This window comes from Parasteatoda tepidariorum, chromosome 9 (genome assembly GCF_043381705.1).
Source record: "Parasteatoda tepidariorum isolate YZ-2023 chromosome 9, CAS_Ptep_4.0, whole genome shotgun sequence".
NCBI classification, from domain to species: Eukaryota; Metazoa; Arthropoda; class Arachnida; order Araneae; family Theridiidae; genus Parasteatoda; species Parasteatoda tepidariorum.
In genome coordinates, this window is record NC_092212.1 from 64505189 (window position 1) to 64531282 (window position 26094).

The window sequence follows — 26094 nt, forward strand, 5'->3', positions numbered from 1 at the left end:
ATAATATTTTAAGAAGAACAAATTAAGTAAAGATATTAACTATATTTATATCAAGAACAAAAGAAAGTATTATGTTTACAATTAAGTTTTTAAGAAGAATTTTGAAATTTATTTTAAAATTTAGACTAATTCTGCCACTACACAATAAAAAATTAAATTTTTCTTCAAAGATACAATAAATAATTAAATTAACGATAAAATATAGTGTTTTTCGCAGTCAATAGTTAATTTTAGTTAGTGATTTATAGTATTGAATCGATAGTGGTATAGCACACAAAGTGATTAGATTTAATAAATAAACAGAGTTTTAAACAAATTACTAATATATTACAAATAAAAATTATCTAAACACTCAGAATTATTATATTTCCTATAAAAAAAAATCGTACTTCAACTACGGGCAAATTAGTATAGAACTTTCCCAGCTATAAGCTGTTTTTACATAGAATAACATAGACGAAACCAGTCTATTTTAACAGAAAGCTACTCTCTTTAAATTTGGAAATATTGGTTAATAACACTCGGTAGTTTAAAGCATGTTTTGTAACAAAATATTCAGCTCATTAATGATAAGTTGTTTGGAGAATGCATAATGTCTTGAAATAAACATCAAGTTTTTATTTCAGATTAAATGATATCAAGAAAATATTCAACTACAGTTAAAATTTAAAATGAATTATAACAAATGAAAAAGAAAAACTAAATGAACTGTTAATTACAAAATTCATATGTTTATTATTTTCACAATAACATGAAGTTTTTTTGCTTGCAGACTTGAAAAATATTTATTTACACCATAATTCAATTTCTAGTAAAATAAAATAACAATAAAAATACATTGCAATGGTCATATTTTTTGTACTCAATTGAAAACTAAAAATAACAGTTCTATAAAATCAATTCTCAGAATCATTTGAGTCATCAGTAAAGCTGCAATTTTCAAGCTCCTCAAAATCATCAAACATTTGACTCTCTTTAGTTGTGTTAGCTTTTGGTAGAGCAGCTGATTGGATTCGTTGAAGTAACACCTAACAAAGAACAATATACAGACTCTATTTAATCAAATGTTTAAAAAATGAAACAAAAACTTTTAAATTATTTCATGACTAATGATAATTATAAAATAAGATTAATTAATTTGAGAATTCAGTTAATAACAAGTTTAATAACAGTGCATTAAAAAAAAGTTTCTCAAAATTATTTTCCCTTTTAAAATTAAAATACGTATATTTAACAATGATGGAACCAATTTTTTTTTATTAAAAAATAAAATCACAATCAGTGTTTTTAAAACAAATTTTGGAAGTCAAGTGTTTTACAATTGAAAATAAGACGTCTATGTAGACTCTTTTTGTAAATCTACTCATAATTTTTAGGATTGTAAAATAACATAAAATCTTTAAACCAGAGTTCTGTTTAAATTTAAATAAGTAATCTGTTCACTTAACATGATTTAAAAATATAAATATTTCTCCTCTCCTACTACATTTAGATGCTGCCAATAACTCTACCTTCATAATTTAAAAAACAAAAAACATCGTGTAGAATTTGATTTTAGAATGAAATATTTTGTTAAAAGGTTCATTTTTATGAATAAATAATTAGTAAAGGGTCTGTTAATAATGCTTAAATACTCTTTCAAGTTTGAATATGTCTAATTTATGAATTTTAATTCTTTTAGAGTTTTCTATGTACTGCATGGCACAGATAAAAGAAGAGTCATATAATTACGTATTTTAAACAAATAGTGGAATTATGGTTGATGTAGCTTGCAAATTTTAGGTAGGAAGTTAACCAGAGTAAAAGAAGAATGAAATAAGAGGTGATAATGTGAAGGAATATATAGATTTCAGGATTGAGTAAGAAAGTTTAAAAAAAAAAAAAAAGAAAGGATAAATGAATTACAGAATAACATAAATTATACCCTTTCTATCAGTTATTTTAGGATAAAAAAAAGAAAAGAAAATGAACCGAGCAGATTTCAGGAACTAAAGTCAATTTCTAGAATTAAAAAAAGCAAAGTAAAAAAAAAAAATAAAATAAATAAAACAAGATTTTTATTAAATTTGAATTTTTTTTTAATAAACTTTAAGAGCACATTTAATCTGAAAAATGTAAGCTAATATTTTTAAGCACGCTTTAAAAAATAAAAGAATTAAAATTATCAATCTATAAAATCTGTCATTTCTTAAAATCAATGTTTTTATAACCAATTTCAAGAGTCCTGCCAATTTAATTACGGTATAAATAATTTGTCTGGAAAAAAAAAAGTGTTTAATCCAAATTGCCAAAAAAGTTAACAAATCTTTTCAAACAATGAAATATTGTTCAAAAACATTTAAACCAAGAAGATTAACAATTAAAGTTTGAATTTTTCTTCTTCAATCTTTCAAGATCAATTGAAGTATAAATAGTTCATCCGTTAAAAAATGTCTTCCTTCCAAATTGCAAAAAAAAGTTACACAAATTTTCTCAATTAAATATTTTTCAAAAACATTTCAACCATAAAGATTAAGATTTAAAAAGAGTACAGTTTTTAGTTCCTTCAATTCAATTACAGTATAAATAGCGTGAAAAAATGAGAATTTTTCCAAATCGCTAAATAAACCATTCTTGCCCCAAAATTTAAAAATGTAACCAGAAAAAAGGGACATTTCGTTAAAAAAATGTAAAAATTTGATTCTTCATATTTTTAAAAAATTTTTTTTACATTATTGTCAGAATTAAAATCTGCAGAAAACTTATAATAAGGAACATTTTCTTTAAAACATTAGCTATGTAAAATCTAAAGCATTATTGGTTATACAAATACATATATTAATACATACAGCAAATATATCTAATATACTTACAACTGGATATGGCACTCCTGACTGGAGATTCTGAATGGAGGAAATACTCTGAACTGGGTCCGTTCTTGTGAAAGAGGCTGAGGAAGGTGATTGGACATTGTGCATGGGGGATGTAATCTGCACTGGAACGCTTCCTGATGATGAGATTCTGAATGAGGTTGGGGATTGTGACTGATTGCGAATGGGGGATGAAACTTGCATTGGAATACTTCTCGTAGATGTGATCTGTACTGGTAGACAGTTTTGAGTTTGGGAAACAGCATGCGTTACAGAAGAACTAAAGATATGAGAGTTTCTTTGGGAGCTATTTGGTCGTTGAAGATTAGACTCTGAAGAATCAACAGCTTTGGTTCTAAAAAAGAAACCATATGCATTTATATTTCATTTACATACACATATTGCATTTTAATAATAATACATATACTTGATGATATAAAACTTCTTTGGTTTCAAAAATATGAAATTCAAAAAAGTCAACATAGACCTCAAAAACCTGCCCATTTTCACGATTTGTAAGACATGATTGAAGAAAACAAAAACAATTTGAAATACAGAACATTTTCTGTTTTACTCATTAATGTCGGACGAGTCTTGGGAATAGGCGTCAATTTTTGAGCTCTCAAAGTATGCCAACTTTGATTATCATCTTCATATTTTTAAAGCAAATGAAGTTTTATATCATCAAATTTATTTTTCTGCTTCTTTTTTCAGGTATGAGTCCTTATGTGATGAAATGGGTATGATGAAATATAATCACGAAGTTTGGTTAAATTTGAAATGTCTAAGTTATTAATTGAAAAAAAAAAAGATAATTCCTAAATGCAAACTCTAGCTACATTTATCAATTAAAAAGGAAATCTACTGCCTTACTAAAATACAGTCAAACCCCTCTATAGTGAACACGGTTTATAGTAAACTCCCGGATATAGTAAACGAAATGTTCGGTCCCGTGCCTTGCTATACACGTATAATGTTATTTTTTGTGGATATAGTGAACCAAAAAAGTGAGGAAATTGGATATAATGAACTTTTTTCTGTCTTCAACTGATTTTTTTCCTCATTTTTTTTGTAATAATTTTGAAATTTCTACCTCAAAATAAATACATATACCAATGTTTAAAACCATCTATAGAGGGTAATGTAGCGATAAGCATTTTTTCTTGTTTGCTTCTTTTATATCACTTTCTAAACTCTAAACAGACCAAGCAGATGTTTCCAACTCAGGCAGATGATGCACCTGTAAGGTGTCAGTGGGATCAATATGCATTTTCTATCAGAGGGAATGAGTAATTATTCATTATTGGTGGTCAAAGGGTTGGACACTAATATGTGTTGATAAGGCCCTCATTTCAACTCCTTTTTGCTCTCAGTTTTGTTAAAAAATGTTTGCAAACAAGTTCTCAAATTTAACTATGGCGACCAGTTAACGTAAAACGTACTCCATGGATGATAAAATGGGCATTATCAGAAAAAGTTAAAATTAATGTAATCAAGTTGATATTTGCAGGGAATATAAACTATCCGAATCTGCAGTTTGTAACATAAGGAAAAATAGGCAATTAATTATTTCTGCTCATGAAAAAAATTTAGATGGCAGAAAAAAGTTGAGAAAAGCAGATCACAAGGATGTTGAAGCAGCATTACTGAAGTGGTTCACCCCTCGAAGAAGCTGCAATCTTCCAGTATCTGGACAAATGTCGATGAATTTGCTGAACGATATTATGAGACTACTTTTATGTGCTCGAATGGCAGGTTAGACAGGTTTAAAAAGCGGAATGACAGAAATTCAGGAAAAATTATCTGAGAGTCACGAAGTGTTTCCATATCTGATGTTGAGGATTGCTCATCAGCTAAAAAGTACTATTTTTTTTTGCACGCAAGACGAAAAGTAATGAAAAACAACACATTTTTTGCTGTTACATAATATTCAGTCATTTATTTGAATAATGCATAATAAAAGGGAGGAGTTTGGGAACCATTAGTTAAATAGCCTGTGTAACGGATATAGTAAACTCCCGGTTATAGTGAACCAAAATTTCGGTCTCTTGAAGGTTCACTATAGCGAGGTTTGACTGTACTTACATTCACTGTGTGATATTTATTAACAGTATAAAATAAGCAAACTGCTTTACTTATATATATATTTAGGACACTGAAAAGTAAAGGAACTTAGAAAATGCGCAGACTAATTTATTATAAACAGTTTTTATGAAGAATACAAATCCAAATTGGTAAAACCAACTTCCAGAAGTAAAAAGTATGAAATATAAGAAAATAAGGCGTTGATAAAAATAAATAAAAAAATTTATAAATCTTGTTTAATGTTTTCTAAAAATATATAAAAAATAAGTAAATAAAATAAAAATAATACATACTTCATGAGCTTCTTATAAATTCTGACTATTTTATCCATTGACCTATTGCTTCTTAATTCACTTTCTCGAATCTCCTAAAAGTTTAAGAGTGTAAAAAATAAAAACAACTTAATGCATAAATAAAATAAAATTTTGTTAACAACACAAAACAAGAATAACAAGTTATTTTACATATCATACCTAGATCAATGGTATCTAGAAATCTGTGGCACATTCATAATTAATATAATTAGGCTGTATTAACAGAAACAGTTAATAATAACCAAATTATAACAATAAAAACCAAATAATAACAGTTAATAATAACCGAACCATTTAAATTTTTTAAGTTTAATTCATTATATTGTAATTGGCTGATACCAAATGGTATATTATTTCATATGTGTGGTGGAGATGGATTAGAAAGGTTGACACCAGCATAAATAATTCTGTATTTCTCCAGTAGCAGAATTTATGGTGTAAATCTGCAGCAGTATCTTCAGAAATCCAAATTTGTCTGTGACATCAATGCAATCAAGCAGTAAAAGTTCAACTTAATATACTTGTAGCAAAATTTGCAAATATAAGGTCCTTATATATAAAACTGATGTTTAAATTTAAGTTCAATTTTATACAATGATTCCGCAAAAATGGAACAAGTTAAGCCTATAATCAAGTAACAGGAATATTTTTTATCTTTGAACATTCCCATGTTTTCGCAATTTAGTTTTTTATTTTTATTCAAAACACTTCAAAGATGTTTTAAAGACAAGTCTTAATTCCCCCCTTGTTTAAATGCTTTTTAAAAATAAAAATAATCAGTAGATGCAATAATAATCTCTAGCATTTACTGTTATGTTAGAGGGTTTTCTCTATCGGGTGTACTGCTAGTACTAACATAGCAATTTAAAATATAATCAGTAGGAAAATCAAAATTTTTAAAAAAATAATATTTTTTAAAAATTTTGAGTTTAATTGCTAATGTTGCTCTGTATTACTTACTAATAATTGCTCTGTATTACTTTAATTAAACATAAATATGTAATTTTTACAAGTCTATAAATCATAAAATTTCTGAAAAAAAAGTATAAAATTATTAACACGAGAAGACTAAGGGTAAATATACCATTTTCCCCCCAACTAAAATCAAGTGTGAAAAGGGTGGTGACGAGGTGGGAAAATTCTAAATATGCTTTTATTCCCATTTATTTAATTTTTATGAATAAACTGATGATGGATATTTACAATATTCAGCAGAATCCCTCGAAACATGAAAAATACAAGGCCATAATTTAATCAAAATTTGAGATATAAGGTACACAGTATTTCACATTATTTATTTACCCTTTCGGATAAAATTATATCAATACAATTATACAATAAGCATTTTCAAAAGGTTTAATATCATACATTTACCAGTTTTTAGATTTTTGATAAAGATTCTTATTTTGCATAATTTATGACAATAAATTTATTTCAAGAGTCATCTAAATTGGTTTTCATTAATTTAAACTGGATAAAATTAAATAATAAAAAAAATCTAAAAACAGAACTGTATAGTTTTAAATTACAAAATTGGTTGTCGGTTTAAAACCAATGTGGTTTAAACCATGATTTAAACCAGTTATTTTTTTTATAACTAACCTAGTTTGTTTTTTTAAAAATCACTTTAATAATTTAATTTACTACTGTTATGTTGGTATGTTTAAATTATTTTTGTTAGTTATTTATTAGCACAATTTTTTTTTTTTTTGGCACTGCGTTTTAATTTAAATAATCTCATTCTGCATTTTAATCTATTTTTTACTTTAATCAACTAATCAACAACCCCATCCGATTTTCACCTACACCCTTATCCTTCAACACCTTCCAATATTTTCCCTTCACCCCTACTTGAGAATGGATTGCTTCACAGGTGTGAAGAGTCAAAACGATAGTAGCGCCACCCTTTGGTGCGGATCGTTTTTAGGCATTCCATGTGCTGACAACTCTGGGTGAACGTGATCTGAGGGATGATGCGGGGGTGGCCGGCCACACACGCTTTTAGGATAAGTCCTTTACATTTTTTTAAAATTTTTATGTGCCCGTAATTACTTTTGTTGTTATTTTATTTTGATATGATGTTAACTAAAGAAAAAATGATTATCCTTAAATAATCTGTCTATCTGATATGTAAGTCATGTAGCAGTAAACTAACTCTTTTTAAATTGTAAACTAACTTGACTTATGATTAAGTTCTTTAAATAAAAACATTTAATCTAGATTAGTTATGTCGTTGGATGTGAATCCTAATTTAATTTACTTTTATCTTTCAGCTAATCAAGATTATTATTGCAGTAATAGTAAACGTGCTAGTAATTTTAAAATTAACTTAAGTCATTTCTACATGTTATATCTAGTAAATTATGTTAGTTAAAGTTAAAAATTCTCACAATGCAATATTTTAGAAAATCATTTTTGATTCCTTAAATATAATTTTTCTCTATTCAAAAATAAGATATAACACTACAATTTATATAAAAAATTGTATTTTAAAGATATCTAAATGAAAAAACAGCAAATTTTTCTGTAAAACTCCTTTCAGTTTTGAGTTTAATGACTAATGCGAGCCTGAGTTACTAAACGGAAACATTAATATGGAGTTTTAAAACAGTTTAGTAACTCAGAGCGTAAAATATCATTTGTTTCAATAAAAAAAGAAAAGGATAAAAAAAATTATCCCTCCTCCCAATTTTTGCTAATATTGAATTACTAATCAGATAAAAATTAAAACTGCATCAGAATTAAGCTACAAACATACATTTTGAAAAGTTGGTAATTTCTTAAATATTTAATCTAGAGTCAGATTCTCTTGAAATTACATATTGATATTTTTGAATTAAAAATATATAAACTTACTTCATAACATATACAACAGTCAGATTCAGTTTCCATTTGATTCTTTAAACAAGCAGAGCAAACTATAAAAAAGTATAAAAACTTTAGCTAAAAATATCTGATGTTAAATTTTTATGATGAAAGAAAAAGATATTACAAAATATCATTAATAAGAAAAAGTTCATAACTTGATTCATATGAATGATTTCACATAGTTTCTGATTTACTAGGATGGGAAAGAGTTTCCAGGGGTAGAAATTAAAAAAAAAAAAATTACTGGTCCATAGGACCAGTAACTAAAACATTTTACTAGTCCGCACAAAACTTTACTGGTCCGTCTACGCGTTCCTATTAGCTGCAAATAAAAAAAATAATAAAATTAAAATTTTTGATTGAAAAAATCATGATTTTTTTTAAAAAAATCATAAATTTTTGATTTAAATTGCATTTTTTTTAAAATTATTAATTTTGTATAAAAAATTTTAAAAAAAAATTGTGATTGGAGATCGGCTGCGAATTGACCCTAGACTGCGACGGATGGCGAACGTAATGAACCCACCCCGCTACCTCCCCTATTTCTCTTCTTCAGCGACTCTCCATGTGACGCATGCGCGAAACAAGATTTAACTTCGCCTTCCTTAGGATCACGCGCTAGCTTTTCTTTTTTAAACGGAGATCGGCAGCGGCGGATGGTGGTCAGGCGGAAAATTGTTTATTATTTTATGCTGGTCCGACTCCGATTTTAGTGGTCACGGACCACCGTTAATTTCGAGCCCTGGTTTTTGATATACAGAGACCTTTCATAAAATATTTCATCTTAAAAATGAACTCTTTACAATATTTTTCATTTAAAAAAAATGGAAAATATTTTACAATACTAGTTCTTTAAAAAATCAGAGTCAATTTGCCTGTAATAAATGATTTTAAAACTACAACTTCTTGAAAGAAACATTTGTTTCACAAAATACCAGACCCATTTTTAGAAATTCACCAAAACTAAAATCTAGCAAAAAGAACTTAATTCTTCACCGATTTCAGATACAGAAAATATTAGAACATTTTCACAAATATGCCAAAACTTTACACAAAAAGACAGATCACTAATTTTGTGATTTCCCCATTCCAAAAAGTATGGAATGATCCCAGCTTTACAAAGAAATAAATCAGAATTAAGACATCTGAAAAAGCAGACTTTACTGAAACAAAATGCAAGATTAAATTATGTAGGTCTAGTTAGACATCGTTAAATTAAATGCATTCAAACTTTGTAATAATAAAAACATATTGGGACCCCACTACACTGAGCTGTCTATGAACCCACTATAAATTGTGGTTTACTACACTCAAAATCTTACAAATTATTAACTAATTAAACGTGTAGAGAGTCTCTCTATAACAGTTAATTTCTACCTATAACGAAATTTTTAACAGGAACATTGAATGACATTTAAAATATTCTTTATAAACAAAGTGGTTGTCTGCCAATAATTAATTAATAAATGTTTATCTTTTCAATTTTGTTCATTTTTTAAAACGTTTTTCTCTTTTATTTTTGCAATTTTTGAAGAACTTTGCACTTAAAAGTAGAGCAAAATGACTTATTTTAAATTACTCCTTTATAATATGTATTCATTATTAATTCATTATTATCTACTTTTGATTAAAAGTTTCTATATTATTTACTTAATTACCAGCAAAAAAGAAATCTGGGTCTGCTAATTTCTCATCTTTTAATTACAAGATTATGAAATGGAATAATATTAGTTATTTAATAGTTTGAATAGAGCCACTAAAAAGGTTCACACACAATCGGGTGCTCTTAATAGTGGGATCAATTAAGAAAGTTCAGCAAACAATAATCAACTTACAATTGTGACTACAAGCAGTCATAACACAATAGTTAAAAAATCCAGAGCATATACGACATCGTAGCATATCACCAAAAGGCTGAAACAAGAAATCAAATAAGATCATTAGCTTTCTGGTAAAACTAAAGAATAGAGTTACTTTAAAGTATATCTAAAATAAAATAAAAGCTTTAAAAGAAATAATAAATTCACCCTGAACTCAACTTAAAAAATTTGAATTTCTCACATAAATTTTCATTTAGAGTGATGTAAAATAAACAATATGAAAAACAACTGTAAGGATGCATGTCCAGAGCCTCGCATAAATCAAAATTTAAATTACTGTAACAATTATAAACTTTTATTTCTTGAAAAAAAAATTCTAATTCTTCAGTGAAGATTTCCATATTGTACTACCTTTTACAATTAACAAGTATGATTTTTGTCCCTTTATTTTTATTTCTAGAAATTTATGCCGACCTATGCCAAAATTAAGACAAAACTATACACCCCTATTAGAATTTACTTTTCCTCGTAACCACAGTACCCGCCACGATGCAAGACTGATGTTTGGCGGAGTTCTCCTGAAAGCCACACTATATTTCTTTTTTTCTTCTGATAAAATGAAAATTTTTTTTTTGCAAATAATTTTCAAATAATATGAAACTTTAACTTGTACTTATATGAAATGTAAAATTAGTTGGATCAAAAAATTAAATTATCTTTTAATAAATTTCTTCAATACAGATGAGCAGGAAATTATTTATTTTTTTAGTAGGGAAATTATTTTGATATTTAGAAAAAATATTTGGATATACACATTTATTTAGGAAATTTTATATTAATATTTATTATTGTCAATTTATTGTTCAGGAAAAATATTAAATGACTAAAACTGAATTTACATGTTTAAATTTATAGTTTTGTAGCCTCATTTTTCTGAAGGTGTGGCAATTTGCTAAAATAAAATACATTTAGTTTTTTTTTTGAAAATCAAAAGGAGATATTTATCTCTTTAAATATTAGTAAAATATTTTATAAATTTTTTTAATATAGTAGAAAATTATAAACAAGCTAAACAACAGATGAATAATATAATATAAATTATATATTTCTATATAAAATTTCACAACATTTCTTAAAATAACAAGACAAAAAACAAAACTATAATTTTTTTTTTACTTTAGTTTACACATGATTGAGTTTGAGTTAAATAATATTTTTATTTGTCTCTCAAGACAATTTAACATAAGTAAGGAATAGAAATTAACAATTGCAATTTTCCTTTACAATCTTAAAAAATAAAAATAGTATTTTAAATTCTAAAACATATATGTGCAAAATCTTAATTTTTAAACCATTGTTATGTAAAATCAAATTTTTTATTTTATGTCAAATGAAGTTGTGGTTCTTTAATGATTAAACAATTAAAAGCGAAATTACAATGCATTTTGATATGAATAGGTATTTTTAACAGTCACTAATAAAATTTGGAAAACATTCAAAAACGGAGAAAAAATCTTCTGGTACTCTTAAAAATTTTCCTGTACGATGCGATGTGAACATTTGAAGAACCCACACAAAATTTCACAGGAAACCTGTTAGGAGACAGTTCAAATTTATATTTACCTTTAACATTTTTTCATTTAAATGATTCATCTCCATACTTTCTCTAGTTAGTAAACTAGATCGTTTCAGTTATTAATAAACAAATTTTTGGACTTCAGGATTTATTTTTCAATTTACCTCACCATTGATAACAGTAAGCTTTAAACTACTCATTTCTGCTCGGTTAAAGTATATAAAAGAGACAAAATCACGGTTTTAAAACATGTTTTCTTAACTGCAATTATTTTATATATGTCACCACATGACACAGAAATTGGCACCCGGAAGCATTTTTCTCATTAAAAATGTCAACACTTAAATGCGCAAAATTTAAAATTCAAGTGGTGCGAAGGATTTTAAGCTTAGCTCCTCAATTATTTATAGGAGTTTTTTAAAAATCTCTTTTAAAGCTGAAATTACAGTCATACTGAATTACACTGAAATTACATTCTTGCTAAAATTTTAATTATTTTCGACTCTGTGAGATTTTTAAGTAAAAATTTTGAAGAATGAATGGAGTAAGCATGGCGTCTGACAATATTAATGTGAAAATGTTGAAGGTAAAAACGAAAAACCACAATGAAGTTCTACCTAAATTTATATAATTTTTATTTATTGATTTATTTTATTCTTTCAGCCATTAGATGAAATGTTGCGGTGCTCGATTTGTACAGAATTCTTTAACAACTGTGTTATGACTTCTTGCTGTCATGATTGTAAGCGGATAATTCTTTTTCTCTACAATTTTTTTCATTGCAATTAATTTTGAATTTAAAACAAAATTTGTCGTTTTTGTATTTTATTACAGGCAAATGCAATTATGCTATCAATATCAGGTGAAGTTTTAAGTGTTTATTCTTTTGTGATGAATTTAAAATCGTTTATTACGGGTATGGTGTCATCCTAGGGGATATTTCCGTATCGTGCTCTGTAGGAGAATAATCGCCCAGTCTTGGAAACTTGCGGGCCGTGGCCCGCTAGAAACTAAAAAAAAAACATCACAGAAAGGGACCAACTTAAAAGGTATAACTCGTAGCCACTCCGGGCAAACATCTGCATGTTTTTTTTAAAAGAAATTTGCAAGTTTACAATTGATTTGGCACCTTGGCGATTGTAGTTGGCTCGACAGATCACAATACGGAAATATCTCCTAACTCGTAACCACCTCCGGACAAACATCTAGAAATGAAATCCCCCCCCTTTAAAACTTATTTCGTGCCTTGGCAATTGTAGTTAGCGTGACAGGTCATGATATGGGAGTTTCTCCTCATCCTGCTGTATGAAAAAGACTGGATATTTTCATATCATTACCTGTTCACGCCAACAACAATAGCTACCAGGTCAAAGGAGCATTGAACTCATAATTTTTTTTGACAAAAATGTTTGCTCGTGGATGGCAAAGCTATGAGCAATACTCCTCAGATAGTCACCTTCTGTGATTTTTTAAATTTTTCGCGTGCTACCTCCGGGAGGCAGCAAAAACTTTGCTATTATTTTGGTGCCTTTGAAATTTTGTATCAATAAAAACACTCGATACACATTCGAAGAGTATAACTCGTAGCAAGCCTTTACATATTTTTAGTTTAAAATCTTTATTTATCAAGTCTTCTTAAAAAAAATCTCCCTTTTTTATAGTTTGCTCTGCTTGCATAAAGAAGCGAATGGCTACTGAACTTGATTGTCCTATATGCTATGAGGTATTTATCGTATATTTTTTCTTGTTTTTCCTTTTTACTGATTACTGCATATTAATAACAGGGTGCATAGCGTTTGTAAAAAGTACTTAAAGGTGCTTTTTGGGAGATTTCGTTTATAAAAGCTTTTAAAGGTGCTTTTTTCAGCTGGCGTTTTTAAAAAGTGCTTTTTTTCACGAATAATTTTTTTTCCTTCAGTGATATCTGATGAATCCCCTGCATTTCACGAAAAATGGGGTGTTTGCTACCTAATCATTCACACGGACTTCATGTCGCACCCACGTTATGACTTGCGCACACTCGAAACTGAAACCCGAGTGCTCCAATTCGGATAGAGTCACATCCTTATTAAATGTTTTTCTTTTTAATTTATAATTTTATTCTTGTTTATTTAATTTTATTTCTAACACTTCTTTGATGTAGGGGGTAAGGATACTTTTGTTCTGAGTACATAGTCAAGTTGAATTCATTCGGTGATGTGGGAAAGTACTGATTGTTTTGATTTACGTCCGTTTCTTTTTGTGTTTTTTTCTTTTAATGCTAAAACTGTTCATAAAAAGGTTTTGTTTTTCAATAATATCATTGATTCAATATGAAATTTTTGAGTGCTTGGAAATTTTTGTAAAGTGCTTGAAAAGTTTTTAAAAAGTGCTTATTTTTGATTCAAAGATTTGGCTACGCACCCTGAATAAGTATTCATATATTTAAGTATTCATATATTTAATTATATTTTTATTCTGCTTGTCAGTTGCCTTTACTTACTTAACATTTTATTTTTTATGGTGCATAATTCTATTTTATCAATGACTTAAAAAGGATGTTATTTTAACTGTTAAATTTTAATTAATTATGAATATTTTCTTTGTTTTGACTACTGAACAATTTATTGGTTATTATTGATCTGCTTTCTCATAATTTGATAATTTATTTTATAAGTGATTGATTTCAAATGGACAACAAAGATTATTTTCAAAAGTTCCTTTAAATTTTTAAATTTGGGAAGATATTGAATCTAGTAAAACGTCATTTCATAGTAATAATCTTTTATATGATTAATTGTTCCCATCTGATTTGTCGTTCAAGGAGTTTGCCTTCTTGCTTACGTAGGTCCAAAGCTTCCATTTTGTTTTTGTGTGTTTTCTGCAAGATTCTCCTTTATGTGAAATATGGCTTTGAATTTTATAACCCCCCCCCCCCGAAAAGAATAAAACCATGTATTCGGATTTTCTTGTAAATCCACATAGTTTTTTCTATTATTTTTGACATATGATTTTTTTAATTATGATATTTTTAAAACAATGCTATTATGACTCAAAAATTTTGAATTTAACACTTTTTGTGTGCTTGATTTGGAGTAGTTCCATCACATGATTTTCTAATTTATCTGAGAAATTAATTTTGCTATTTCTTTTATTTAATAAATTGACTTTGTAAACAGTATAAATATTGTTATATGGATAATTGAATTGCTTTAAAATGACTTTACAAAATATACTCATATACAATTATTAAATGGCTATTTTTCTATATATTACTGTTGAAATGAAATGTAGTTATTTATTTCATTTATTTTAAAAAAATTTTATTTAATTCTTTTTCTTCAGGATCTTCGAGAAAGTGATTTAAGGAGTAATGACTCAATGGATAAGATTGTTCGTATTTATAAGAAGTTAACTAGGTATTGAATCTTCTTTATTTTAATGTTTTATAAGAACCCTGTTTTTTAGCAAATAATATGTTTACATGACTAAAAAGGGTTTAATTTTTTAAGATTTAGGAATTTAAAATAACATTATCGTTTGCTTTCAAAAACGATAAGAAATTAAGTTTTATAGATATTAGAACAAAATTTTAAAATGAGCTTAAGTAACTAAACTGTTATAAACTTATTTTTAGCACAACTAAGTATAGGAACTTGTAAAACAATAATGTTACTCTGGAATAAGTTAAAATAACATAAAAATAAATATTCATGCTTGTCTTAGTTTTATGGTTTAATTCCTAAAATAAGATGTTTAAGAGCAAACAATGTTTTGCATCTTGTTATAGCCAAAGACATCTTGTTATAGGTAAAGACATAGCCTTGATGGGTAAAGAGTTTGATTTACATATACATAATGTAAGTACATACATTGTAAATACATATATTTTTTGTACAGGCACACATTTATACTAGCATACATTGTATATACATATGTATAATGCAAGATGATACAAACATTTTTGTACATATATACATACACTCATACGTTACATACATGTTTTGATGAGGTACATGGATATGTGGGTACTTATATATGAACATGCAATACATGTACAAACCATATATGTCTGTACATGAATTTTATATGCACAAATATGTACATATATCTTATGAATAAAAAAGTTCTTATACGCACGTACAATGCTGGTACATACCTACGTTTATACTATGAATGTACTTACCTGTAAAAATGCACGTAAATGTACCTATATATATTGTCTTTACATATGTAGATGCAAAGCTAAATACATGTATATTATATGAAAAATTGTGTATGTATAATGTATGTGCAAGTAACGTTTGCACATACAAGCAGGGTTGCAAAAAACCCACCTGCCCAATAAAACCTGCCCGGGTTTTACTGGGTATAACCCACTCTGAAAAACCCACCCTAAAGTGGGTTTTTCTAAGATTGATTTCTTTTTTCATCCCCTGTTATATGAAAGAGCTATTCTATTGAAATATATATGTAATCTAGCCTAAAAAAAAATTAACCTACAGTGAAGAAACTAATTGTGTTGGAGACTGGAGAGTCACCTTGCTGGCTAGATTTGACTGTATGGCCATTGATTCGCTTTCTATGCAAATAAAAAAATTTCCCCTAACATTTTTTAAGATTAAAATATAAATAAAAAGTAATCCTGTGTTAAAATAAGTTTCAAATGTGTGACGTATGTGAGTACATATAACATTTTGTATCATGATATATGAAGAAACTTTTTTCAGACTTTCACATCAATTTATTTGTATTAATTATCTATATGAAGTCAATTTATAAATTAAACTTAATTATTAATATTAAAATAAGTTTTTTTAAAATAAGGTACTTATCCCTGCCCTCTCTTTTGAAAACCCTCCCATAAAAACATGAAAAACCCAGAAAAGCCCAATAGAACCCAGAAAACCCCACCCGGGTTGGGTTTTTCTACAAAAACCCGGGTTTTTTACAACCCTGCATACAAGGTGTATTGTATTTAAATCTGTATATTCATTCATGTATCTTATATGCATGAGTACTACATACGAACATGCTACATACATACAAACTTGTATTGCTCGTACATTAATGAATTGTATTTCATACGTACATTCATTCTACATACAGAAAAATATGTTAACACATATAACCATACATAATACATACAAACTGAATAAGCATATAGTATGCAATCATAATTACTTGTGATCATATATTTTGATTACTCAATCATTATCACTCATAATCGTTTCTTATCGTGATTATAAGCAATCATAATATAATCTTTTTTGTGCATTTTTGTAATGTAATTCTATGTTTAAAAGATTTCATTTATAAACCAAACAATAGTAAACTAAACAATTCATTTACATTCACAATTTGTGCATTGTTTTAAAAATATTCAATTACCTACAATTCCTATTACGATGTAATCAAGCCCACTTGAAATTACATCTACTCGTGTTGTAATCATATATATCCCAATTACTTGAATTTAGGATTATCTGTAATTATTAGATTAGGATGTGATTTGTTGTAATCTTTCTTTATGAGTATAAGTAGTCAGGATGGCCTGAAATCCCAGGGCTTGATTATTTACAATTCTGATTATCTGTAATCCCTTTTTGTAAATAGTCATAACCTGCTTGTAATAAGAAATAATTATTTGTTGCCGTGATTACTTGTAATCATGATCATTGCAAGTAGTTGATTTATCCATAATTAATTGCATTTGTAATCAATTACTGTAATTGACGAGGAACTTGCAAATGAAAATGAAATAATGCTTGAATTTTTCGCTGGTTATTCAAAATTTTATTCAGAAAAATTAGTTATGACTAATGAATTTATTCATCAATCATTATTAAAAAATTTGCACAATGAATAATGACTAAATTTGTATATAAATAATCATTCAGAATAAATTTATTCTGAAAAAATTTAGTCATTAATAAAATTTTCGTGAATGATGCCCATCACTGCTCTAAAGTAATGTCATCTATTAAGTCCAACAAATTGTTTCTTTCACATTTTTTTTTGCTTGATTGTATTTCAAATACTAGAATTCTTAGTATATTATGTTTTAGTACCCACTCCTTTTCACTGCCTTCTATTAATAATGGATGAAACTCAAACTTTTGTAAAATTTTTGTATTTTCTGTTATGTAAATCATTAGAAACTATTCATATTAAAACTTATTTAATATCTTTGCTTTTAGATCAAACGCAAAAGCCTCTAGCCCCCCAGCCTCTACTCCACCTGCCCCAAAGAGGCTTAACGTCAGGCTGGCAACGTCATCTTTCTCTGCTGAGAGAGCTAATGAAAGTCCTCTCACAGTGAAAGAAACGAGTGCTAGTTTGCCATCAACAAGAGCTCAGTGCAGAAGTTGTGCTAAAAATGAAGGTACATATTTTAAATTTTGCTGACATCTTTGACTTAAGTTTAATTTTTTTTTTTTTTTTTTTTTTTTTNTTTTTTTTTTTTTTTTTTTTTTTTTTATAGAACACCATATACCAAAAAAAAATATAATATTCCTGTCTTATGATTTATTCAGGGTGCGTAGCACTTTTGAAAAGTGCTTATTTTCGAATTTTAAAACCCCTTAAAGGTGCTTTTTTTCATTGGGTGTTTTTGAAGAGTGCTTAATTTTTCCTGTTCTAAAACTAGATTTTTCCATTACCATGTTGATTTTCGCTGCGAATTATGCAAAGAGACGTAGTTCACATTGTTTTAAAGTGCTTAAAATATTTTTTATTGAATAATTTGGCTACGCAACCTTTTATTGATAACAAATAAATGTTCTAGGTCATTTATACTTTAAAATGATATCTTTGTATGATCTAAAATTTCTAAAGCAGGTAAATGAGTAGCTGAAAAGTTTAGCAGAATCTTTTTTTAATTTTAACAGGTTTTCATAGCACAATACTCACAGGGCTGCGGGAGCTTAAAGAGGAGGTGGCGATGTTGCGCCAAGATGTCAACTGTTTTGTCCAAAGGCTTGATGTTAAACCTCCAGACACTGAAAAGACAGAGGACATCCAGCTTATGGCGGCTGGAGAAATGAAATTGCTAGAGGTTGAGCTCCAGTCTGATGAGAAGTTCTCCAAAATGGTGAGACTTATGTTTTCTCAAAGAGTTGTGTTTTGAATTAATATTCTTTGTTTAGAGTTCTGGTGAGATTCAGCTCTTCTAATTTTTAAAATTGAATAAGGGTAAATTTATTCCACATAAATAAAGGTTTATTAAAAGCGGAGTAAAGATTGAATTTGTTTGAAATACTAGTCTTATTTGGAATATTGTGTGTGATTCCTGGGATATCAACAACTTGTTTACAGCAAACATGCCAAATTATATTTTAAAGCTTAGCTAAACCCTGTTGTTCTTTATCCAAAAACTTATTAATAATAAATTAAACTAACTAGTAATTTGTCTTTGCTTTTTGTTTGTGAAGGATCTGCGTAAGGTATTAAAATAGAAAGAAACAAGCATTTATTGTAGGTTTTCTTTTACGCTGAAATAATGGTGATAAAAAAATTTGTAAATTATTTGTCTTGGCAAAGTAGAGGAAATGTGCCGTTTAACTACTCTAATCAGATACCTCTTGTCATTCATAAAAGTTTAGTCATATTTAAAAAACTAAAAACCCTTTTTTTTAAAAAAAATAATTCAAAATCATCTACTGTATATAATATCTTGGATTGTATATAATATCTCTGATATGTTTTAACAATTGTGAAATTTAAATTTGTTGCATCATTGTAGTAAAAAAAAAAGGTACATAATTCCTATCAATATTTAGGTTTTTTAGATGTGAACCTATGATATTGATGGTTTTGCACATCAAATGTTATATACTATGTCCGTAAAAGCATACCCTTTTGGTCAATGGCCAGTCAAAAGTGCACCATCACTTTACAAGCACACTACATTTCTTTAACATGTTGTATATTCTTTAATTGCTAAACTGTTTTTGTGTGAAACTCTTACAATCAAGACTCTACTGCATATGAAGTTGCCTGTGATTACTTAAATTATGTACAGTATATTCTCGCTTTCTCGAAAACCTTGTTATGCCAAAAGATATTTCCCCCCTCAGCAATATATATTCACTTAATGTTAATTTGAGTTCCTATGTTGAAGAGTTTCTTCATGGGAATTCAAAACCACGTTATGTTAAATTTTTTTCAAAGTGGAGAAAATCACAATCTAAATTTATTGTGAATCGATTCTTTTCTATTTAATGCATAGTTATTGTCTTACTTTAAAAGATAAAATTATAATTGTTGTATTTAGACTTAGTCAACCCAGGATATCTATATTATATAAAACGCTAATACGTACGCATGTATGTATCAATAAAACCGATGATATTTCTTTTCTCGTGCTGGCAACAGTTTTTATTTTTAATTGATTGGATTCGGCGCGCAAGAGTACGTAGTGAGCATTATATGGCTAATCGATGTTATATAAAACGCTAATACGTTTTAATTGATAGGCTTCGGCGCGCAAGAGCACGTAGTGAGCAAAATTAAGGTTTAGAATTGCTTCGGAGAAATTTGAATTGTTAACAATGACTTAAACAAAAAGTTTTATTTTAACTGATAAATACTATATTATAATTTTAACTTTTTCTATGACTATACTCATTTTCTTACTCTTTGTTTTTTATACATTTTATATTTTTGTGATAAAATAAAGAACTTATAGTTGTTCTGCTTCTGAACACTGATGAAAACGCAAAATGATGGGCTTCATCAACAATCAAAAATATATACGTTTATTTTACAAATTCCATATTAGGGTGGCGCCATTCAGAGAATTAAAAATACAAAATTATCTTTAGCGAAGCCGATGCTTTACATCCGGCGTTCAGTGGCAGACTACTATTTCATATTGTTTTACAACACATGGCTTTAGCCCTTTTGTGGGAAAGACTTTAAAACAAAACTTACAACAGTTACTTTTCTCAACAACTGAAATTTAGAATAGTGTGATTAAGAAAAATATGTGAACTGTTTGCAATTTCAAATTAATATTGAAATGTACAGGTTTAGAATTTTCTACAGTGAAAAGTTTTCGGAACTTCAGTGTTCAAAAAAGTATACAAAAGCTAGACGTTAAGAACGTATCCAATGAGCGAGTAAAGCGAGCATCGGATTGTGAAGCAATCCGAAATGAACTGCGAAAGCAGTTCCGGGGGTTGGCCAGCACCAGCGAGCAGGGGGCGAAGCCTCCTAGTTTATTAGTAGTTATTCTTATGTTTCATGACTGTACTTTTAAGAGTGATATTTTAGAATCGATTTTCCCACGTTTTAGAACTTATTCAGGTTTAGTTCTGAACTTATTATTTCGAAAACTAGATTTTTTTAAGAATCCCGTCCAATTTGAGATATACAGAGTATCATGTATTTTATTTTCCTTTTCTTAACTTGCTACGCAGTATAATATGCTTGTGTATTTTATGTGCTTTTAAATTTCATAGTCACATATTGGTATTTTTAGGTTAAAAATTTGGGAAATTTTGGGGGCAGGGACTGCTATGAGGTGACAAGGAGGATTCTGGCTGCCCTTCTGTCCTTTGAGGCTGCCTGTGGCTTCAACTGGAATGGTGGCTACGGCAAATTAGGCATGAAAACTTTTCCAAGGGTCCTCCAAATGATATCAGGTAACATATGTATTCCTTTAATCATTTTTTACTACTTAATGTAACAATCTTATATATTGAAGATATGTATCAGAAAAAATAACTTCTAGGTACAGTCAAGAATTTTCTCTGAATTTAAGAAAGTTCATGAAAAATAGTCTCATTGTTTACTTTAACAGATTGAAAAAATATTCCATATATCATCTTATATTACCAAATTGGACGTATAAATTCTGTTTTTTCATACACAGTAATATAATTAGGAAAACTTCACAGATTTTACAAATTCACTGGCTGATTTCTGTGCATTTTTTCATGCATCAGTTGAAAAGAGGTTTCTCTGTCACTAAAAGAATAAGCAACATGAAAAGTGTAAGAATTATCAGACTATCAAGAAAAGATTAAAACCTCATCATTCATGAAATGATTTCATTTTATTAGGAGCATATGCAAGCAAAGCCTGATAGACGTTCTAACCTGGAAAGAACTTCCCCCTTTTTCAATAATTGATGATAGCAGTATCTCATGCAAGAAACAAAGTTCGTGAATGTAATAAAATCTGCTCCATATCTGATAGAAGCAGGGCACAAAATTTTTTAAATTGCTTAGATAAACTTGGCTAAAAAGATAATTTTAAAGAGATGTTCAATTTTATTGTTCTCAAGTTAATAATTTTCATCGAGGAAATAAAGAAATTAAATATGTTATTTTGTAGACATCTAATTTAATTTAGCAATATTCATTAATGATTTAACTCTTATGGTGACAAATAATCAACTTTAAATGTTGTCTATTGTTTTATTAGGACTATGAGCCGTTTTTAAATGACAAGAAAATATTACTGAGTTAGCAAGTAAAAATTAAAATATAATTTTGCTATCTAAAGTTTAATACTAAATTGCACATAAATAAAAAAATAAAATTAAATATAACTAAATAAAAAATTAAAGCAATAGACAAATTTAATTCTAAAATCCAAAAACATTTAAGTTTACGAGGTAAAATTTTTGTTACTTTTTGACTATTGATTTCTTAAAAATAAACTTTTAGTTTGTTTTTAAAATATTCTATGCAGTTTTACTAAGAATAGATTATACATTTCATTATTAAATACCCATTCTGAAATATTCATTTTAATTAATAGTGGTGCTATTTCAATAAAAGTCACAAGTTTACGAACACTTTTGGGAGCCACCGTAAATATAAAAATTCATTGATATAAAATTACCTGGAATGGTTTGATTTTGCTAAATGAAAATATATTAAACAATACTTAAGCAAGGTTTTTGTGGTCATTCTGTATTTGCCATTTGGTACCCTTTGAGAAAAAACTGCTTAAAGTAAGACATATATTCAGTCATAAAAATATTATACATATTGTAAGACATAAAAACATTGTTCAGACATATTGTAAGACATAGAAACATTATACTAGCTAAGCATATTATTTTCTATACATGTCTTAATTTTTTAATTAAAATACTTTAAAATATTGAAATTTTTCTTGTACCCATCATACACTTCTTGAGAAAAAATCATGCTGACCTGGAAATTTTAAGATTTTTACCTGGAAAATCCAAGAAAGATCTGAGACCTGATTTGAGTGACCACCCTGGTTATTCAGATCAATGATTGTATGTGATTGATTCAAGGCCTATGGAATCTAATTACCTGCCACTAGTTTTAAAAGATTTGAATTCACCTCGAGAAGGTTGTTAGTAAATCTCTATTAGTATATTTAAACATCTCATAATTTAATAACTCATTTGTTGTTTGGAGTATTAAAGTCAAGTAATTCTTTTTTCTTTCATCATAAAATTTTCTTATCAATGTCTTGTTAAAAATAGGGTTGTGATTTTGCTCATATTGAACTAATCAAATGTTTATTTTAGCGGCAGTCCGGCAGAACCCAGCAACGAAAATTGCCACACAGGCTGATGTTGAATTTATTGTGAAGAGGTGGCTTTGGACTGCCTCTGATAGAAATAGAGGAAGGAATAAAAGAAAAAATGCAGAATAGTTATTGTTACTGTTGTAATTTTGTGTAGCTGTGTTGATGAATTAAATTATGTAAAGTATGTATGTGTTAAATTATGTATATGTTGATGAATAAAATTATGTAAAGTATGTTTATGTTATGTACAGTATGTATGTGTTGATTAATAAAATTATGTACATCAATAAGTATTTTGACTATTAGATAAAATGTTGTAAAATTAGATATAGTTGTGTAGATTAAAATTTTTAAATTTCATTTTCGTACACATGTATACTGAGAACAATTTGCAGAGTTTAGATGTGTTCGGTATGACAGTTACTCTATGGCTTATTTATAGGTTATCAATTTCATATTTGCATTTGACAAATTTTTGTCTAGTTTGTCTTATAGGACTCCTGGTTAGATTTGAAAAGATTCCTTTTTGATGTATATTAGAATAATCTTAAGATGACATTTTTAATGAGGAGTATATAAAACTTGTAACTGGTAAAATAATGTTAAGATAGCAAAGTATTAATATTGAGCAATCACATATTTTGACTACTTAAACATTTTGACTATATAGGGCAGCGTGGTTAATTAGATAAAAGTGCTAGATATCTGGCTTATCATAATTACTTTGATGATACATTAAATTTAAAAGGTGACTGACTATATGCAAAACCTGATAAACAGTGTGCAAAAAATAGATAATTAAAAATCACCCTGAAGAACTTTTGATCTAATGCTCAGGTACTAGGTTCTGTAATACAATCTTAATGGTTTGAGAAGATGACCTCAAATGTGCTAGTTAGTGCAGACGTTATTTTAAGTTACTAACTCGGACATAAGAACGTACTAAATAAACAAGTTGTCTTTTTTTCGACAGATTTGGATTACTCAACCTCAAGGTATTTGGGTATATGCAATCTTTAATATTTGGGGCTAATAGTTTTGTCAAAAGATTTGTCCTAAGTTTAGACCCCTTAGCGGTAGTTATAGTTTTCCTTTTTGCATATTTTATTTTTCTGAATTTATCTGTTTTTTTTTTAATAGAGTCTGACCCCCAAAATAAAAGTGGCAGCTGTAATCTGGAAAATATAATCTTATTGGTTAAGTCAAGATAACAGACAAAAATTGCAACTAGTTCTTGTTAATCTAATTTTTTGAGGGCCATATCTCTGAAGCTGTTTTACTCAGTTTAGAAGCTGTTAAAGAAGTCGTAATATTAAATTTGAGTTTTTCATAACTATTGGGCAACTTTTATTCAAAATTTGGATTCTTTTTGCCATTCAAAATTAGGCAGTTCAAAAAGATGCCAAAATTTTGTATACTTTATAATTCGACAGGGTGCATAGCGTTTTTAAAAAGTCCTTATTTTTGATTTATGTTTTTTAAAAGCCCTTAAAGGTGCTTTTTATATTTGGTGTTTGTAAAAAGTGCTTAATTTTTTATGTTTTAAGAAGAGATTTTTTCTTTGCCATATCGATTGTCGTTCTAAATTACAAAAAATTCATGATTTTTATAATTTCCCCTGCAATATTTATCAGAAACTAGTTATTTTATCATGATTATGTAAAGTTTTTGAATTTTATTGATTTTATGTTAATAAATTAAGAACTTTAAAAGGATAAAAAAAATTTTTTGTTACTGCACAGATCCTAGTTATTATTTTTTTTGGAAAGTGATTAAAAATATTTTTTGAGTGCTTATTTTTTGATAAAAAATCTGGCTTCACACCCTGATTCAAAATTTTTTTCAACCGCTATTAAATTAAATAGTCAAATTATGATTTGCATTAAATTATCTTTCAATAAACAGTTTTTATATTTGTATGTCATAAATTATTTAAATAGTTTAGATTCTTGTGGTTATGGGCTGAACGAGTATTCCGTTTCCTATGGTAAAGGCTGAGTTTCTGACCAGATCACTTTCTCTGATCATATCTTATTCTTAGTGGTTCAGTATCCACTCCTATGTCCCAAACTATTTCAATGCTAAAAGAAAGTCCAGAAATATTTGGGGAGTGTGATCATAATCCATTACTATCGGTTTCTTGGATTTAAATTGTGGTAATGTAGTCTTCCTATTATGTTTAATAATAATGAGACTATGGAGGATATTGAACCATCACTAATGGTGGCAGCTTAAGTGTAGCTCTTAAAATAATGTAATCCCACAATATCCAGATATTGGCTGAAGCAGTAATGGTGGCTAAGGATTCACAATTTGTTGATCAATGCCATCAACTGCCTTTACTTCTAAAACTAGCTTCTATTTAAATTGTGGTAGTGTTGTTCTCCCATTGTGTTCAATAATAAGAAGGAGACTATTGACCATCACTAATGGTGGCATCTTAAGTGTAGCTCTTAAAATAATGTAATCCCACAGTTATTGGCTGAAGCAGTAAAAGTGGCTATGGATTCACAATTTGTTGACATTAAGTTAAATAGTGATTATTGAATCATTAGATCAAAAGTTATTAAAGATGTATAGTTTATTTTGTTTTGCTCACTGTATATTTTTTTTATATAGGCTAGAAGCTTTTGACATTTAAGTAATCAAAGTACAATGCCACAATGAGCTTTTATGATATACCACACAGTATTAGACACACCATGGGTTGTTTTTATGGATTTAAATTGAAACCAACATTAATTGCTAATTTTTTATTATTATTGGGCATTATGTATTCTTGGGACAATCACGATGCCAAAATGCTGTTATTAAGGATTTAATTTCTTTATTTTAAATAATTGTTTAATTTCATTTATCTAGTCTTTATTGCTTTTGGCTAATAAAAGTTAGAACCTCCTTATGGGACTATATAGATTGTTATTCTTTTTTATACACATGAAAAGTACTTATTTGACTATCAATTTAGTTCAATTTTTTAATTATAGCTAAGACACTCAGAATAATGAAATTTTTTTATTTGTCAATTCATTTTAGCTTTTTATGTTTATGTTATAAATAAGTAAAAAAAATGTAATAAAATA

General features: G+C 28.0%; 3 protein-coding genes across 5 annotated transcripts in view; 1 reads left to right on the forward strand and 2 right to left on the reverse strand.

Moving 5' to 3' along the window:
* Nucleotides 1-26094, reverse strand: part of LOC107450792 (uncharacterized) — a 98415-nt gene that overhangs the window by 64823 nt on the left and 7498 nt on the right. The gene's annotated exons all lie outside the window — the stretch shown is intronic.
* Nucleotides 712-11720, reverse strand: LOC107450863 (uncharacterized). 2 transcript variants are annotated; one of them, XM_016066786.4, is made up of 6 exons: nucleotides 11560-11720; nucleotides 9952-10030; nucleotides 8105-8166; nucleotides 5228-5301; nucleotides 2853-3204; nucleotides 712-1028 (listed from the first exon to the last, which is right to left on the reverse strand). In XM_016066786.4, exons 1-6 carry the CDS (start codon nucleotides 11593-11595, stop codon nucleotides 897-899), a joined length of 735 nt encoding a protein of 244 aa, XP_015922272.2. In that variant the 5' UTR covers nucleotides 11596-11720; the 3' UTR covers nucleotides 712-896. The 2 variants fall into 2 exon arrangements, with proteins under 2 accessions (XP_015922272.2, XP_071041598.1); XM_071185497.1 differs by having other exon boundaries at nucleotides 8105-8438; nucleotides 11560-11717.
* On the forward strand, nucleotides 11787-23301 carry LOC107450848 (uncharacterized). 2 transcript variants are annotated; one of them, XM_016066765.4, is made up of 8 exons: nucleotides 11787-12098; nucleotides 12176-12254; nucleotides 13174-13235; nucleotides 14837-14910; nucleotides 17692-17876; nucleotides 18382-18584; nucleotides 20976-21138; nucleotides 23010-23301. In XM_016066765.4, the coding sequence occupies exons 1-8, from the start codon at nucleotides 12048-12050 to the stop codon at nucleotides 23135-23137; spliced, it is 945 nt and encodes a 314-aa protein (XP_015922251.2). In that variant the 5' UTR covers nucleotides 11787-12047; the 3' UTR covers nucleotides 23138-23301. The 2 variants fall into 2 exon arrangements, with proteins under 2 accessions (XP_015922251.2, XP_042906494.1); XM_043050560.2 differs by lacking the exon at nucleotides 13174-13235 and having other exon boundaries at nucleotides 11838-12098.

Bases quoted from the DNA above. Each gene is read 5' to 3' on its own strand.
- LOC107450863 (XM_016066786.4), bottom strand. From the start codon at position 11,595: ATGGAGATGAATCATTTAAATGAAAAAATGTTAAAG. The intron at 10,031-11,559 runs GTAAATATAAAT...TTCTTGTTTCAG, and splicing joins TAAATGAAAAAATGTTAAAG to CCTTTTGGTGATATGCTACG. The intron at 1,029-2,852 runs GTAAGTATATTA...GTTCTTTGTTAG, and splicing joins CAGGAGTGCCATATCCAGTT to GTGTTACTTCAACGAATCCA.
- LOC107450848 (XM_016066765.4), top strand. From the start codon at position 12,048: ATGAATGGAGTAAGCATGGCGTCTGACAATATTAATGTGAAAATGTTG. The intron at 13,236-14,836 runs GTATTTATCGTA...CTTTTTCTTCAG, and splicing joins ATTGTCCTATATGCTATGAG to GATCTTCGAGAAAGTGATTT. The intron at 17,877-18,381 runs GTACATATTTTA...TAATTTTAACAG, and splicing joins AAGTTGTGCTAAAAATGAAG to GTTTTCATAGCACAATACTC.